Source organism: Podarcis bocagei (genome assembly GCF_964188305.1).
Source record: "Podarcis bocagei genome assembly, chromosome: 2".
Taxonomy (NCBI): Eukaryota; Metazoa; Chordata; class Lepidosauria; order Squamata; family Lacertidae; genus Podarcis; species Podarcis bocagei.
This window is the reverse complement of record NC_138126.1, coordinates 108,410,053-108,426,287: the sequence shown is the minus strand read 5'-3', so window position 1 is coordinate 108,426,287 and position 16,235 is coordinate 108,410,053. Positions and strand designations below refer to the sequence as shown.

At 42.4% G+C, this 16,235-nt stretch overlaps 2 protein-coding genes across 10 annotated transcripts in view; one reads left to right on the top strand and one right to left on the bottom strand.

The window, feature by feature from the left end:
- Window positions 1-5,203, top strand: part of LOC308580074 (ABC-type organic anion transporter ABCA8-like) — a 63,306-nt gene extending 58,103 nt beyond the window's left edge. Inside the window, exons 35-38 of one of the 2 annotated variants that reach the window (XM_081181254.1) lie at window positions 430-509; window positions 1,334-1,389; window positions 2,567-2,704; window positions 4,638-5,203. In XM_081181254.1, the coding sequence (XP_081037380.1) occupies window positions 430-509; window positions 1,334-1,389; window positions 2,567-2,665 (235 nt within the window). In that variant the 3' untranslated portion in view covers window positions 2,666-2,704; window positions 4,638-5,203. Of the gene's footprint in view, window positions 1-429; window positions 510-1,333; window positions 1,390-2,566 lie in introns of both variants that reach the window. The other variant, XM_081181253.1, reaches the window with a different exon arrangement.
- A 2,492-nt stretch (window positions 5,204-7,695) lies between these two features.
- LOC308580071 (cholesterol transporter ABCA5-like) overlaps window positions 7,696-16,235 on the bottom strand; it is a 52,953-nt gene continuing 44,413 nt past the window's right edge. For all 8 annotated transcript variants that reach the window (XM_081181245.1, XM_081181242.1, XM_081181240.1 and 5 more), the window contains 11 exons: window positions 15,446-15,569; window positions 14,963-15,080; window positions 14,777-14,868; window positions 13,955-14,130; window positions 13,320-13,395; window positions 12,777-12,871; window positions 11,624-11,743; window positions 11,363-11,512; window positions 10,282-10,361; window positions 9,640-9,695; window positions 7,696-7,942 (listed from right to left, as the gene is read on the bottom strand). In XM_081181245.1, the coding sequence (XP_081037371.1) occupies window positions 7,835-7,942; window positions 9,640-9,695; window positions 10,282-10,361; window positions 11,363-11,512; window positions 11,624-11,743; window positions 12,777-12,871; window positions 13,320-13,395; window positions 13,955-14,130; window positions 14,777-14,868; window positions 14,963-15,080; window positions 15,446-15,569 (1,195 nt within the window). In that variant the 3' untranslated portion in view covers window positions 7,696-7,834. The remainder of the gene's footprint in view (window positions 7,943-9,639; window positions 9,696-10,281; window positions 10,362-11,362; window positions 11,513-11,623; window positions 11,744-12,776; window positions 12,872-13,319; window positions 13,396-13,954; window positions 14,131-14,776; window positions 14,869-14,962; window positions 15,081-15,445; window positions 15,570-16,235) is intronic.

Sequence of the window (16,235 nt, the reverse complement as noted above, 5' to 3'; positions counted from 1 at the left end):
TGAAACCAACAGCAGAGGCGGTTTTAGGGTGGCGTGCAACCATTGTGATTGCACTGTGCACTGCCCCAGGAAGCACCAGAAGGCTGTAGAATAGAGTGAGAGAGGTTGGGGTGTGCCGAATTTTAGTGCTGCACAGGGTGCCGTTGAAATTTGAGAGCCCAAAGCCCGCTGCTGCCAACAGCCAAGGCTGTGCACAAGGAGACCCTTTAAAAATCTAGTCTTGTTGCTCAGCAGGAAAAGTTTCTCTCGTGTGTGTGTGTGTGTGTGTGCGCGCGCGCTAGATTCTAGATTCTAGAATCTAGATGCTAGATTCAACTCCCCCCATTCCCCCACACAACCAGGGCTGTGTACACGCAGTCTGCTTGCACTGCACTTACTCCATTTGGATCAAAGCCATTCTGGTGACTGAGTTGATTTCCCTCCCCTTAGGATATCCACTTTGTTGGCCTACAAGATCCCAATGGAAGACGCACTGCCTCTATCAAAGGCCTTCTCCATGTTAGAGGAAGGTACGTACAGACAGACTGTGCAGTTGTTTGTGGAAGATATTTTAATGCCCACCTGATTTAGGTATTGCCCCCTTTCCTTCCCTCTACGCACAGTGGAGAGGATCCCTCCTTCCGACTCACTAGGTAGGCCTTTCCTACCTCTAGAAAGATGTGTAACACGCAGCACATTAAGGGAATGTAGAGGCATATTGTATCTCAGAGGTTCCCTCGCTGTGATAAGCCAAGTTACAGGGAACCAAGCAGAGGGCCTTCTCGGTAGTGGCACCCACCCTCCCACCAGATGTCAAAGAGAACAACAACTACCAGACTTTTAGAAGACATCTGAAGGCAGCCCTGTTTAGGGAAGCTTTTAATGTTTGATGGACTATTTTATTTTAATATTCTGTTGGAAGCCGCCCAGAGTGGCTGGGGAAACCCAGCCAGATGGGCGGGGTATAAATAACAAATTTTTATTTATTTATTTATTTATTTATTTATTTATTTATTTATTTATGTATGTATGTTCTACATGTTTGTGTGCTCTTGCTTCAAATGCTGCATCCTCAAACATCTGGGGTGTTGAAGAGACGGAAGTGCATCTTGCATGAATGAAGGTGCAAGGTGCATCATGGGAACATGGAAAGCTGCCTTATGCACAGTCAGACCATCGGGTCCATCTATCATAGCATTGTCTTTGCTGACTGGCAAAGGTTCTCCAGTAACCCAGAAAGAACCTTCTACATAAAAAGCAGATGCTCTGGCACTGAAATTCAGACATTCCCATGAAAAGAACCTATCAAGCTGATTTGGGTCAACCAAACATAATTGGCTTTTTATCCACACAGCTAAACGAAGCTTCAGCTTTGAGGAGTACAGCTTTTCTTTGAACACCTTGGAGCAGGTAATGTGATTTTCAAATATAATTGCATGGTGGGATTTGTAGCGCTGCATTCACCACAATTTGGCTTCCTCTGCTGGATTGGAAAAGTAGTGCCAAGCATAGCTGTCAACCTTCCCTTTCTTTGCGGGAAATTCCCTTATTCCAGCGCCGCTTCCCGCTGCCTATCCCAGATTCTTAGATATCCTGTAGACTGTCCCCGGAACAGGTGAGGCTGCTGATCCCTTATTTTCAAATCTGAAAGTTGACAGCTATGGCGCCAAGAGAGCTTAGCAAGTGCCTCCCCCAGCCAGTGCTGGATCTCTGCATGCAGAACTAAGGATTATCTATCCAATTGGGAATTTTCTGCAAAACCACTTTTAGGGATCTGGTGAAGTTCTCCTGAGCCTGGCTCTGAAAAGAACTGGGGCAAGGCAAAGGGTCACCCTTAAAACCTCAGCAGAGGAGATTTTTCTGCCCAGTTTAAAATATTGCTAGCTTCCCTGGCCTCTCAGATTGCCCCTACTGGAGTCAGTGGAATGGCATTGCTCTGACATACTAAACAGGGGGAAATGGAGATTCTTCCTGGGAAGAACTAGCAGGTGGGCACCCACTGGTGAATTCCTTGGTTTCTTCTGCTTTACATATTGTGTAGCTATGTGATTCCATTGCATACAAAAAGGGGAGAAACCAGCCCATGGAGCGAGTTAGCTGTTTCTTGCAGGTCCTGAATAAGGGAGGGTGTTTTTTTTTTTACCCTTGATTTTCTCCCGGTAGCATCTTTTCCTTATCATGATCATTAGTTTGTGTACAGACAGTAGAAAGATTTCCCCACTTCCTTGGAGATGCATGGAGTGTTTTTGTTGTTGTATTTTGAGTTCTTGGATTAGCTAAAAAAATATGGAGTTCATCAGGGTGGGTTATTTTTAAAGAAAATGTTCAGCTTACAATTTTTGAGCAGTTAGACACACATTCTGGATTTAGGCTGCTATTAATTTGCCATATTGAAAGGAAATGGCAACTGACATGATGGAGTAGGGTCCCTCCTTTAAAAAAGACGACAGATTTAGGTCACATCTGTACATAATAGGATTGATTTTATTATCTTCATTTTCATCAGAATGATCCAAAGAAAGGGAATGTGATATATTTCAATCACTACTTAGCTGAAGAACCCCCCCTTTTTTACTGTATTGTGCAGGTTTTCCTAGAACTTGTCAAAGAGCAGGAACGTGATTGTTTCGATCCATCTCTGAGCACAGCCTTTGAATGGCAACAGCTGCAGCAGGCTGATGTTTAAGTTGTTCGCAACCTGGACATGAAACTGATGCTTACAGGAGTAAGTGCTGGTCCCTTGAAACAAGAAGGATATAAGAAGGATCTAGCAGCCCATCTCTGAATAATGTTGTGTCTCCTTTGGCATGTGAGACTGGAGTCCAGCCTTTTGACGGGAGGACTTTACATATAGCTCTGTGTGACCAAAACCCATATTGGTCATATGTAGAGAATGAAATGTACCATTTCTGGACATGTCCATCCCCTGGAATTTTTTTTCATTTGTTTTCCAGAAAAAAATGTTTTGATTTTTTTTTTTGGGGGGGGTGAATTGAAATATATGCAGTACATAATTCTTATATCATCTCAGCTTAATTTACTACTTTAAAACCATAAAATGCATTATGTATAGCTTAGCACATAAAATTGTACTGTTTGGCATATTTATCAGGTTGGAAAAGGGTAAATGCCTTTGTGATTCAGCTATCCCCAGCAAGTCTTTTCCCACAAGCCACTCCACCCAGGCCTTCCTTATTTTTCACTGCTGCTCTTCCTCTGCCGTCTTATTCTGGCTGACTCCATGACACCAACAAGTCTAGCTGTCGCCAACTAACCAGCACCTGGCTAAATATGTACTTTTTCCTGCCCCTCTAGTCCAGCTCCAGCCAATGGTGCCAAACTGAAAATTCGGAAATTATCGCAGCTGTTAGTTAAGGCCCCTAGCGGCAGGTAGACTAACTTCCACAGGAGCAGACAGAAAACTTCCCATGTCAAATGCATCACAATGTAGTACAAATGTCAGAACACATTACCCAACATCCATTAAAACTTAATTCAAATAAACATTACTTATTCACACTTCATAGTAATATCTAACACTGTTGTAGTGTATCGTCTTCTCATACAGTATGTGAAATAGTAACTGTGGACACAATTAGCTGCATCAACCCATAGAACTTCATTTCATTAATATGCCATTCAAAATCCAACCATCTCATGCTTCCTTCTTTCACCAGAAGCACTTTCTAGAAGATTATTTGCTTCCGATTCTAAGCTTTCCTTTTTATCTCCATAAGCTTCAGAGAACTGAAGGGTTGCACGAATGAAAGATGTTCCTCTACTATTTAACATTTCCAGGCACAGACAAGCTGCTCTGCACATATTCTTTTTGGATCAAAGCTATATGAAGCTGGCAGGAAAATTAACGGGTTGCACATTCCCCACAAGATTCATGAATTGTAACTACCTAATACAGTACCTCGCTTTACATAGATATTAGAAACCATAAGGAAAGGAGGGAGTGAAAGATAGCTAAGGCTGAAGAGTGCTTTACTAATCTGTAATGCCAAAGCATAAAGAGGTCTAGATTATTATATTTCTATTTTATCTGAAAAAAATATATATTTGCATTTGCAGAACATATATTTGTGAAAATTGTACTAAGTTACGTCCGTCAGTTGATCAAGACTTGTAACGGAGCATAATTTCTGTTTCTGGTGCTGTTGTTCATGGGTTTATATTGTTAGAGATTGAAGTAAAATGATGTATGTAAACTAAAGTGGCAATACTTTCTCTAAGATTGTTTCCAGACAAGCAGCTCCTAGCACTAATCTTTCTTTTGTAAACTGCAAGTACTACATTTTTTAAAGTAATAATAAAAAAAGCAAAATGGAAGATTGGATGGAAGATTTGTTAGCACTACCATCATGAAGCCAGCACGGTGCCACCCTACATCTGTGCAAGTCTGCCGGAAGCATGCATGTTAAAACAAATGCAAATCTGCTACAACCCACAATTTAACCATCAAACTATAGAGTGCATCAGTGGCTGGAACATCTTTAATTTCATAAGGTATGGCTTTCATTCAAATTCAGTTTCTCATGGGGGTGTGATAATATGATCTCCACTTTATTCTCTTTACAACCTAATCCTAAATTGATTACATGCAACTATGACTTTACCATATAAATGTTTATTCCTCTATTTTGTTATTCCAGTGGCCAATGGAACAGATTCATTGCTTTCCATGGTTATCAAAACATTAGAACTGGGGTGTGCTGCTACAAATTGTAAAGACCTTGAAAACGGAACACAAAAAGTTAAGTCTGTCAAACATGTAGTACATCTTGTGTGTTGACATTAAAAATGGCAAAAGATAATGCAACGCTTTAATATGCTGTATAAAGTGATTTAGTCATGTTGCCTTTACAATTTGCATTTGAAGAAGTGAGAGAAACCCATTTAAACAAATGGACGTATGCATGCATGCAGTATACAGGGTTCTTTGCAACTTGCAATGGTAATGGTTTAAACCATCCAAAACAAAATGGAGCATTGGTAGTCTTATACCACATTACACATATATCAAAATGTATTTTGACATTATTGAATGTAATTCATAACGGCTTAAAGTGATTGGCTGCAGGCAAAATACTTATTTCGAGCTCATGAAATGCTGACTATACCCATCTGACCAGATCTATTCTAGACAATGTGACTGTTGTTCAGAACATGTAACCCAAAAGGGGGAGCTAGAACAATGCCATAAATGCCTTGTCACTAATTCTGAAGTTCAATTGCTTTTTTTAAATTAATTTTTATTGGGTTACATGAGTACAAACAGCACCTGTTTTCAGTTCAGAGTCCTTTCTACAGATCAGTCATATTCGACATGAGATGCTAATGTTTTAGTCAATAAAAGGTTGGGGGAGAAGGGGGGGGGAGAGAAGAGAGTATTAAATGTTCATTATTTTACATAGTGTTATGTGCAAGGTTTTGTGTCAGTGTCACATGGGTAGATTCTCTTTCTATTCATACATCTTCACTGGCGGTGAGGGAGATTGAGAGGCAAGGCCTGGTTGATTGCCTTCAGTTGACTGCAGTGAGTTTTGTTTGCATGGGTGAGGGGCAGGGGTTGTTAGGTCAAGTTAGTCATATTGATTCATATGCAGTCGGTGGGTTCTTGTCTTCTTGGGCTTTGTATGTAATAAAGGAGAGGCACAATAGGGTGAAGGCATCCTCTTTTGTTTGTCCCCATGCTAGTTTCAATGTGTTGCTTAGGTTTTCCCAGTTTGGTCCCAGTGGCTTGTGTTCACTCCTGAAGGTCACCTCCAGTGTCTAGTTATGATGATCCTGGCTGCTGAGCATATTTGGGTTATGAGTTCTTTGTAGTGTGAATGTGCCTATTGTCTTGGAAAATATTCAGTAGGGCCAGTTCTTGGGTGGCTTCTAGTACCTGTTTTGTTATTTTGCCTATTTCTTGTAGGACTGATGTCCAAAAGGGTGCAACCAGCATTTTGGTGGGGTTCCTGGGTGTGTCAGCACCACCTTTTGGGTTGTTAGGTACCATCTAGAGATAAGTTTCAATGTGAGTTGCCTTCTTTTGGCTGATATGGATTTAAAGGGAGGTTTAGACCACAGTTTAGTCCATTGGGCAGTGTTTATTTCATAACCCATATTGTGCTCCCATTGTTTTTTGACTGAGATGAGGGGATTTCTGGAAGTGCAATTACTTTTTTTGAAGTACTGTACAGTGGTACCTCGCAAGACGAATGCCTCGCAAGACGGAAAACCCACAAGACGAAAGGGTTTTCTGTTTTGGAGGCGCTTCGCAAGACGAATTTCCCTATGGGCTTGCTTCGCAAGAAGAAAGCCCATAGGGAAATCTCCGGGGACCTCTTTTAAATGCTGGTGGTGGGGAGCAAAGCCTTTCCCCCCCTCCGGCCTTCAGAAGAGGTCCAGGAAGGCCAGCGGGGGCCGAAAGGCTTTGCTCCCCACCGCCAGCATTTTAAAAGCAGTCCGGGATAGCAGGGAAGCGCTTCCCGCTATCGCGGACGGCTTTTGAAGGCAGGCGGGGTGGGGGGCAAAGACTTTCGCCCCCCGCCCGCCTTCAGAAGAGGTCCAGGACCTCTTCTGAAGGCGGGCGGGGGGCGAAAGTCTTTGCTCCCCCCTGCCTGCCTTCCCGGGAGAGCGGAGAAAGGCAGCACGTTTCTCCGCTGTCCCGGATGGCTTTGGAAAGCAGGCGGTTGGGAGCAAAGACTTTCGCCCCCCGCCCGCCTTCAGAAGAGGTCCAGGACCTCTTCTGAAGGCGGGCGGGGGGCAAAAGTCTTTGTCCCCCCTGCCTGCCTTCCCAGGGGCTTTTACATCGCCCCGGACAGCGGAGAAGTCCTCCGCTGTCCCGGGCGATTTTAAAATGCCGCCCGCCAGCATTTTAAGATTGCCCCGGACAGCGGAGAAGTCCTCCGCTGTCCCAGGGTTTTTTAAAATGCTGGGGGTGGGAAGAAAAGCCCTTGTCCCCCCCCCAGCCTTCAGAAGAGGTCGGGGGACAGACTGTCCCCGGACCTGGTCTGAAGGCGGTTTCCATAGGAACGCATTAATTGATTTTCAATGCATTCCTATGGGAAACCGTGCATCGCAAGACGAAAAACTCGCAAGAAGAAAAAACTTGCGGAACGAATTAATTTTGTCTTGCGAGGCACCACTGTAGTGCAATAAAGAGTTAACAAGCACTTCAACTCAGACCCTAGCAAACAAAGGTTCATGCTCACTCAATTAGGTCAGTAGCAGCTAATGCTGCCTTTGCTGTGAACACATCATTGCTGGATATTTGTAAAATGGCAACATCATCATCTTCCCTAGGCACCACAGACTGGACGTGTATTCTTCAGCTGATGCAAGCACAGTGTTGCATCAGGTTCTTTAGTATTCGCACTGCAGTTGGGAATCGCTGTGGTAAGTCCCAACTCAGTTAACCCTTCCTTAACCCTTCCTTAACCCACTGAAATAGGACGATTGGTCTTACCTGAAGCTTAAATTTAGTGGGTTAGGAAGAGCTCGCTGGGGCCCAAGCCATGGTCCTTCCCATAAAGCCAATGAGTTTCTTGAAAAATAAATTGCCCCCAAACAATATATTAAGTACATTGCCCTCTTTCCACCATTACTACAGAACAAAACAAAAGGATAAAATCATAGAGGTTTTCATTATTACTTTTTTAAAAAAGAAGCAAGTCTTAGAATAGTAGTAAGAGTATTCAAAAATAAAGGCATTTCATAATATTTCGTAAGGCAAAGAAGGTTTACTCAGTTGCTCAGGAATAGGCTCTGTAAGATATTTGTTCTCTAGAGCCACAGCAAACAAATATTTAGCAAAAACCCTGACAAGCGAAGCTCTTGAATTTCTGCAGTGTGAAACAAATCAGAAAATAACTCTCTCCCCCTGGGATCTTTCCCAACTAATTGTTCCATTTAGGGTTCCAAAATTGCTCTCTTCCTCTTCTTGCTCTTTGACAAGTTCCATAAATACCTAAAATGAATAAGAAACATGAATTAATACATGGATTCTGCCCAGTCCTATAGGCAGAATAGTGCTCTAAGCTACTATAGGTTTCTGAATCTCCACCAGACAACAGTGCTATATTACAAATCATCTGTACATGTAAACATAGAGGTTTTTCTTCTGGGGGATAAATTCCCGATGACACCCCCCACTATGTGACAAAACATCATTAGGTATGTAACTAATTTGGATCCCTTCCAGTCGGGATTCAGGCCTCATCATGGGACTGAAACTGCCTTGGTCGCACTGGTTGATGATCTCCGGCGAGCTAGGGACAAAGGTGAGAGCTGTTTCCTAGTTCTGCTGGACCTCTCAGCGGCGTTTGATACCATCGACCATAGCATCCTTCTGGACCGTCTTGAGGGGCTGGGAGCTGGGGGCACTGTTATACAGTGGTTCCGCTCCTTCCTCCTGGGCCGTGTTCAGAAAGTGGTGGTGGGGGATGAGTGTTCAGACCCTTGGGCCCTCACTTGTGGGGTGCCTCAGGGTTCTGTCCTCTCCCCCATGCTTTTTAACATCTATATGAAGCCGCTGGGAGAGATCATCAGGAGGTTTGGGCTGGGTGTTCATCAGTATGCGGATGACACCCAGCTCTACCTCTCTTTTAAATCAGAACCAGTGAAGGCGGTGAAGGTCCTGTGTGAGTGTCTGGAGGCGGTTGGAGGATGGATGGCGGCTAACAGATTGAGGTTGAATCCTGACAAGACAGAAGTACTGTTTTTGGGGGACAGGAGGCGGGCAGGTGTGGAGGATTCCCTGGTCCTGAATGGGGTAACTGTGCCCCTGAAGGACCAGGTGCGCAGCCTGGGAGTCATTTTGGACTCACAGCTGTCCATGGAGGCACAGGTCAAATCTGTGTCCAGGGCAGCTGTTTACCAGCTCCATCTGGTACGTAGGCTGAGACCCTATCTGCCTGCGGACTGTCTCGCCAGAGTGGTGCATGCTCTGGTTATCTCCCGCTTGGACTACTGCAATGCGCTCTACGTGGGGCTACCTTTGAAGGTGACGCGGAAACTACAACTAATCCAGAATGCGGCAGCTAGACTGGTGACTGGGAGCGGCCGCCGAGACCATATAACACCGGTCTTGAAAGACCTGCATTGGCTCCCAGTACGTTTCCGAGCACAATTCAAAGTGTTGGTGCTGACCTTTAAAGCCCTAAACGGCCTCGGTCCAGTATACCTGAAGGAGCGTCTCCACCCCCATCAGTCTGCCCGGACGCTGAGGTCCAGCGCCGAGGGCCTTCTGGCGGTTCCCTCACTGCGAGAAGCAAAGCTACAGGGAACCAGGCAGAGGGCCTTCTCGGTAGTGGCGCCCGCCCTGTGGAACGCCCTTCCAGCAGATGTCAAAGCGATAAACAACTATCTGACATTCAGGAGACATCTTAAGGCAGCCCTGTTCAGGGAAGTTTTTAACGTGTGACATTTTACTGTATTTTTGGTTTTTATGGAAGCCGCCCAGAGTGGCTGGGGAGGCCCAGCCAGATGGGCGGGGTATAAATAATAAATTATTATTATTATTATTATTATTATTATTATTATTATTATTATAATTTATGAATTATAAAATGACAATTTTATATAAGAAATGTAAATGGAGACACCACATTTCAAACTTATTTTCTAGAGCTGGCATGCTCTGTTCTTGAAAAACGGTTAAATTACCTGTTCCAGTGTTGCTTGAGAAAAGCTGTACTCTTCAATATTAAAAGCATGTCTTGCTGTTAGAAATGTTAAAAAGAAGTATTTACAATCATAGGCATCAAAAGAATACATACCCACAATCAACTAAAATCAGTATGGCCAGAAGTGGCCATAACAGGGTGCAGGAACCCAGCTGTCCTCAATGGGAAAGCCACTGTCAAGTTGTAGTGCAGTGGATTTAAACGTTTAAGGACACTGCAGCCTGTCAAACATACCTTGTGGCTCTAAGGGAATGGCAAGTTTATTTCTCAGGAGACAATCCTGTGCCTCTTTAAAATGCTCTGACTTTACTATGCCTCACAAAAGCAAGGGAAGAAGGTGACACATGCACCAAGGCAAATGGCCTGGGAGATGATAAAAGCTTGTAGGTAATCTAACGTTTGGATAAAGGAATGTAGAATCATAGAATAGAATCATAGAATCATAGAGTTGGAAGAGACCACAAGGGCCATCGAGTCCAACCCCCTGCCAAGCATGTGTTGTTTACATAGTGTTTGGGGACAATGTGGGAGTTTGGCAGGGTGAATTCAGATTACTATGAGATTTGGATGGATAACTTAGAACTCAGTGATGAAGATTCTACTTAGTAAATTGTTGCCTCACCTTCCTCCAGTTTAGAAAAAGATACTGCAAGCGAGTGGACGTCTTCCTTTGGGATTTTGTAAGCCAAAACAGAGGCAATGCTGCAACACACAAAAAACAGACACAAGTACATACCACCACAACTTAGCAGAAATGAGAATCACAAAATTGCTTGGAGTAAAGTTGCAGGAGTTAAGCATTTTGTACAATATAGCCAAACAGGTACAATAACTCTGAATCAAACTAGAGGTTTTATCTAATAGGAAGGTATTTAGATGATACGAGAGGGAGGCATTCAAGGTGCTTGCCTAGTTGCCAAAGCATTCACTGATGAAACCTTCCATGTACCAAGTTCCATCTATTTTGAGAATGAAAATGTGTTGATTAACCATAGCAATACAGTGGTACCTCTAGTTACGAACTTAATTCATTCCGGAGGTCCGTTCTTAACCTGAAACTGTTCTTAATGGGGCCTCTTGCTGCCGGCACACAATTTCTGTTCTCATGCTGGGGCAAAGTTCTAAACTCGAGGTAACTCTTCCAGATTAGCAGAGTTTGTAACTCAAGGTACCACTGTAATTCAGGGTTCTTTCACTTGAACTCTATGAGGAGAGACTTAAATCAGCACCAGTCTTAGATGTGCACCTCTCTGCTCCCATCACATCAAGAAAATAATAATGAGTGATTCAGCCAAGCTGAAGCGGGTGGGGGGTAATTAACTCCATGCTTGGACAGATCCTTGACACAGCAAATGCTGACAGGAATGGCAGCTTCCTGCCTTCTGCAGGTATGGCTCAGTAAATGATAGCAAAATAGACAAGGGGGATGCTGGTTGCTTTATTATGCCAGTTTCTTTGGTGGACCTTGGACCACATTTCCAGAACCTCTGGTCTATAAGGTATGTTTCTCTAGTAAGCATTACTCAAAGCCCAAAGTGTACAAGAGCTCTCATAGAAAACTAATACATGTTGGCAATAGTGTTTTCTTTTCTTATAATTGTAATATTTTCTCTCTGCTTTTATTTTTAAAATGATTGCTTGAAAAAAGAATGGTAAGCACTTTTTCTTTTTAATGCTCAGAAACGTCAACTATTGATTTCTACCTTTTCTGGCAACTTGCGTTTGGAAAGATGCGCAAAACCATCCTTTGAAGACGCTCCTTCTGCTGTAAATCCGGCACTTCTCTTAATTTCATTTCTAAGAAATATCCTCTGCCAAATTTACTCTTGAGATGTTGAACTGTACCAATGCACCTATCAGTTTTGAGGGAGAGAGACAGGCAAACAAAATAATAGATTTTGGCATTAAATTTGTTTTTAACAATAAAAATCTGAGCTTCTTCACTCAAGATGCCAAGGAAGTACCTTAATTTTCCAGACACCAAGATTGCGACTCGATCACACACAGCCTCTGCTTCTTCCATATAATGAGTTGTCAGAATAGCTGCTCTCTCCTTACTTTTTAAGGCTGCCCGAATTGCTTTCCTATGGTGAATAAGTTACAAATTGTTGCTCTTTCGGTGTGCAGTTACATATAAAGGGCATAAGATCATTTATTGGATCTTCCGCAAGTGAGTGGGAAATGTACAGGCAGTGGTATACTGTGAGTAGCCACCAAATGCATTCTCTCCTCACATTCCCTCTGACATTTAGGGATCATCCAGACTTCCTGTTACGTTGTACTTTCCAGATATAGGTCTGCCTTTTAAAGGCCCATGTCTTAGCGTTTTGCTTTGTTTTTTGTCCTGGTGCTTTCCCTGGGAAAACCAACATTTTACTGCTGAATCGGAGCAAATGGCAATTCACGGAAAACCCAGTTGCCCTTTGTTCTGATTCAGCGGTGAAATGCAGGCTTTCCTGGGGAAAGCGCCAGGACACGCTCAGAGCTTTAAACCCATGCCTTAGAAACATGGCACAAAAGGCAGTCTGGATGAGCGCTTAGCCGTGACATGCAGCTGGTGCCATGGAAGTTCTGTGAAAGAAAAAGGACAGCCAGTGGGAACAAAGCTACTGTGTGTCAACATCAGGCATAGGCAAACTCGGCCCTCCAGATGTTTTGAGACTACAATTCCCATCATCCCTGACCACTGGTCCTGTTAGCTAGGGATAATGGGAGTTGTAGTCCCAAAACATCTGGTGGGCCGAGTTTGCCTATGCCTGGTCAACATGAAAGAGGAAACAGCAAAGAGGGTGGAAAGGATCAGCTAATAGTGTTCCCCAATGCCACACCCAATTTTGACCGTAAACTCTTCAGGGGAGAAGGTTTGTTTTAGCCCTGCTAACATCTGTCATATATATACATGAATACACCTATAGCATTAATAGGAAGGCAGCCAATAATATGGGATAGATTATCTAAGCATGTATCTTCAAGATACGTATATTGTAAAGATGCAAAAAGACTGAGCCTACTGTTCAGAAGCAGAAGAGAGATAATGAGCAAAGCATGGTTATAAGCCACACACACATGTGATATTGCTTTCCACATAAAGCCTCCATGATATTTGGGGTTACTCACCACATCTGCTGTATCCCTACAGGGTCCATACCAGTAGATGGCTCATCTAATAGAGTAACATTAGGGTTACCAAGCATACTAAGAGCAAAGCATAACTGAAAGAGAAGGGAAGGGTGACCATTATACAATGCACCATTGGCTGCATTTGAACACTAATGCCAAGCCAAAAATCCTGACTTAAATCTGGGATATGCACAAGTGATGTGCATCATCATGCAGCCCATTTCCTACTACTTTGCTCCTTCCTTCCTACCAGTGGCAGAACAAGCCAAGATTTTTAGCACAGCTTTCCATTGTGAGCAAACCTAGAAACTAGCTTCAAAAGAAGCCAGGTTATTAAGCAATGTTTTTTGGCTTAATGCCCCCTGGCTTGCTTTGGTGATTAACCATAGTTTCTGGGTTTGCACACAATAATTAGCAATGGTTTGTTTTGCCGCTCATATGAAACAAGAATGTGTGGATTCACAGTGGTCATGCATATCCAGGCTTATTGATCCTGGATTTTTGGTTTAGCAATTCAGCTTAAAAACAACAATCAAATACCTTTCGTTTGATTCCTACTCCAAGGTCCTTTGCTCTTTTCTGTAGATGTTCCTTGAGGTCAAGTGCATGGGAAATGCTGGAGAAAAACAAAAGTATACAGTGTTAAACATTCTAAGAAACCAGTATTAGAGAACTTTAGCGTATGCTCATTAGTTCTTTTTCAAGTAAATTACTTCATATGACATTTTGTGTTTTAGCTAGTATTATTTGATCTCCAGTTAACTTTACACTATTTGTGGTTTTAACTGGATTGATCTTCCCTACAGAAATAATCAAGATGTATGCCACAGGTAGCTTAAGTGTTTTTTTAATGGTGTTTTCAGAGATGTGACCAGAAAAGTCTTGCAACCTGTCAATTTTGTCTGTAACTTAGACTGTTGACTACAAATTACCTTTCAAACTAGCACAGAAGATTTTGATACATAACAGAAAGCAGAATCTGAACTACAGCTTTCATCAGCCTAAAAATAAAATGATGCAAATTTATGTCTTAGATATATCTGTGTATCTACAAGAATCTGTGGGGTGTGGTTTTTAAGTTGAAGCTAACAACGATTTTCAGGGAGACATTATACCAAAGTAAGAGAGAAGAAACTTCTCTGAATGTAAACGAAGTGTTTAAAATATATATTTACCATTTTATGAATTCTTTCATGTTACTTTCACTCATTCCTTTGATAGCACCATAAATTTCAAAATGTTCCTGCAATGTAATATCAGGCCAAAGTGGATTTGTCTGTGGACAGTATCCCATAAATCTCATGGAGCTATCCTTGTTATTTTCGCCTAAAGAATAATCTCCCATCAGCACCTGTGAATATACCAGTCCTTATTCAATATTTTTACATATAGTTTGCAGTTAACATGCAGAAAAGTTGATTGTATGGAAAGTTAAATTTAAAAAAAAATATGACAAGAAATGCTCAGGTTTGGTTTTACTACATGATCACTCTTTTATATACCAGGAGCCATCTGGGATATAGCCTTTCTATGAGTAGTCACAACACCCCAGTGCCTATTTCTGAATCTAAGCCATATATCATATGAACGGAAAACCCATTGTACCCCCTCTAAAAGTGTTAGCTTTAGAAGCAAAGCAAACATGAGTCTGTTCACAACTCTCAACCATGTATTTTAGTAGGTCTTGTGACACCCCCCCCCCCCAGTTCATAGTTCTGAGATTATCTATGAAACCAAAAAGGAGTTAGGCACTGAAAATTCATATGCATGAACATTTCCAATAATGGGCACCCCACTCTTGCATAATCTTTTTTGGGCATCTAGCTGAGGTTTAGGTATTTACATGCCAGCTGGAAAGAAATATCCAGAAAAGAGTATGGATCCTCAGTATGAAATAACATTTTTTACCCTCTGAAAAAAAAAGGACTACAGCCTGAGCTATGAAACCTGTTCTGGATGGAAGAGGGGGACACCAGCTTCAGGTTGCACTTGAATACCTGGCCTGAGGTTGGTTCTACTTCTCCCACCAACATATTAATCAGTGTGCTCTTCCCAGCTCCATTGGGGCCTAGCAGTCCCAGAATTTCTCCTGGAAAAAGAAAAGGCAAACACGTAAAATGTGCAGTTCTGTTTAATGAGATGGTGCATTTTATTTTCCCAACTTATTTATTTTTACAACTAACCTTTTTTTACACAAAAAAAGACCTGATTGGTTGCCACCTTCTTGATTTTTCTTCCAAGAAGAAAATCTGTCTTTTCATCATAATCTTTATGTAAATTGCTGACCAAAATGGCAGGTTTCTGGTGAAACAAAAGATAACAGAGCTTAATTAATAACGCACATGGAAAACTAAACCATGCTTTCTTGCTACGTGCACAAGTTGAAACAAGCCTGAGCAAAGCCTCAACCTCACATGCTCACCTGTGCAGCCAGGAGAAGGATTTCATGGGCATTTACTTTCAGTTCCCATAAACTTAGCACGTCTTCTGCTAACCAGGGATTGTTAGTTAAACAAGGTGCATAACTCGTGATTTGGAAATTGTGCTTTTTGAAACAGACTATCACTATAAGAGAGGTAAGGCACATCACCCCCCCTTATACAGGTCTTACAATACGGCCAGGTGCCAGTAGGTTCACAGGGTTGATACTGAAGAGCAAGATTTACCTCCTCACAGCTCTGGCTCGTTGTCATCTCCTTAACCCTCAACCTCTCAGCCACAACATCTTCATCCTCATCCTCGTCAAACGGCACATCTGGCGATTTCCTGGCCTTCAGCTTCACAGGAGTTCTGAAGTTAAGGAAATATATTTAAAATCTGCTCATTGGGACCTCTGAACAGATAGAACTAACAGAAATAATGCCATCAGGTAGACCTACATGAAACCATATTGATACTTTCCTGTCCAATATGACCTTGTGACAGAATTGGCTAGAAAAACACCTAAAATAGACAAGTGAGATATTTTGCTAGATCAAAGAGTGATTGGGTGAATGAGAAGGTGGCAGCATTCACGCTACAATCGCTGATAATATCCCATTTATCCCTGATTCAGTTTCTTATGTGCAGCAATAAGAAGAATGCTCTTTCATGCAAGAATCATCACATATTCAGTCAGCTAAAGAAATGGTTGGACGATGGGTGGGTGTTCCGAGAAGCTGTGTGAAGGCTTTGTTTTCCTTCTCATTCTAAAGCATATTGAAGTGTTTGACTTGGGAGAAAGTTCAAATAAACTCTCTGGTGCTGATGGCTACAATATATTTGTCTGATCCACTAACTAGGAAAGCATACACACTATTCTGTGATATTTTAGTTTGCCTAATAAAGTAGTGTCAGAAAGGATGTCAAGGGCACAACTCTTAGATCATGAACAGAAAAAAACTGTGGCACTGCAAGGATCCCAGGGCAAACTCTTGGACTCCAATTGCTTCACTAACGTCCCTAAAAGTATTGCCT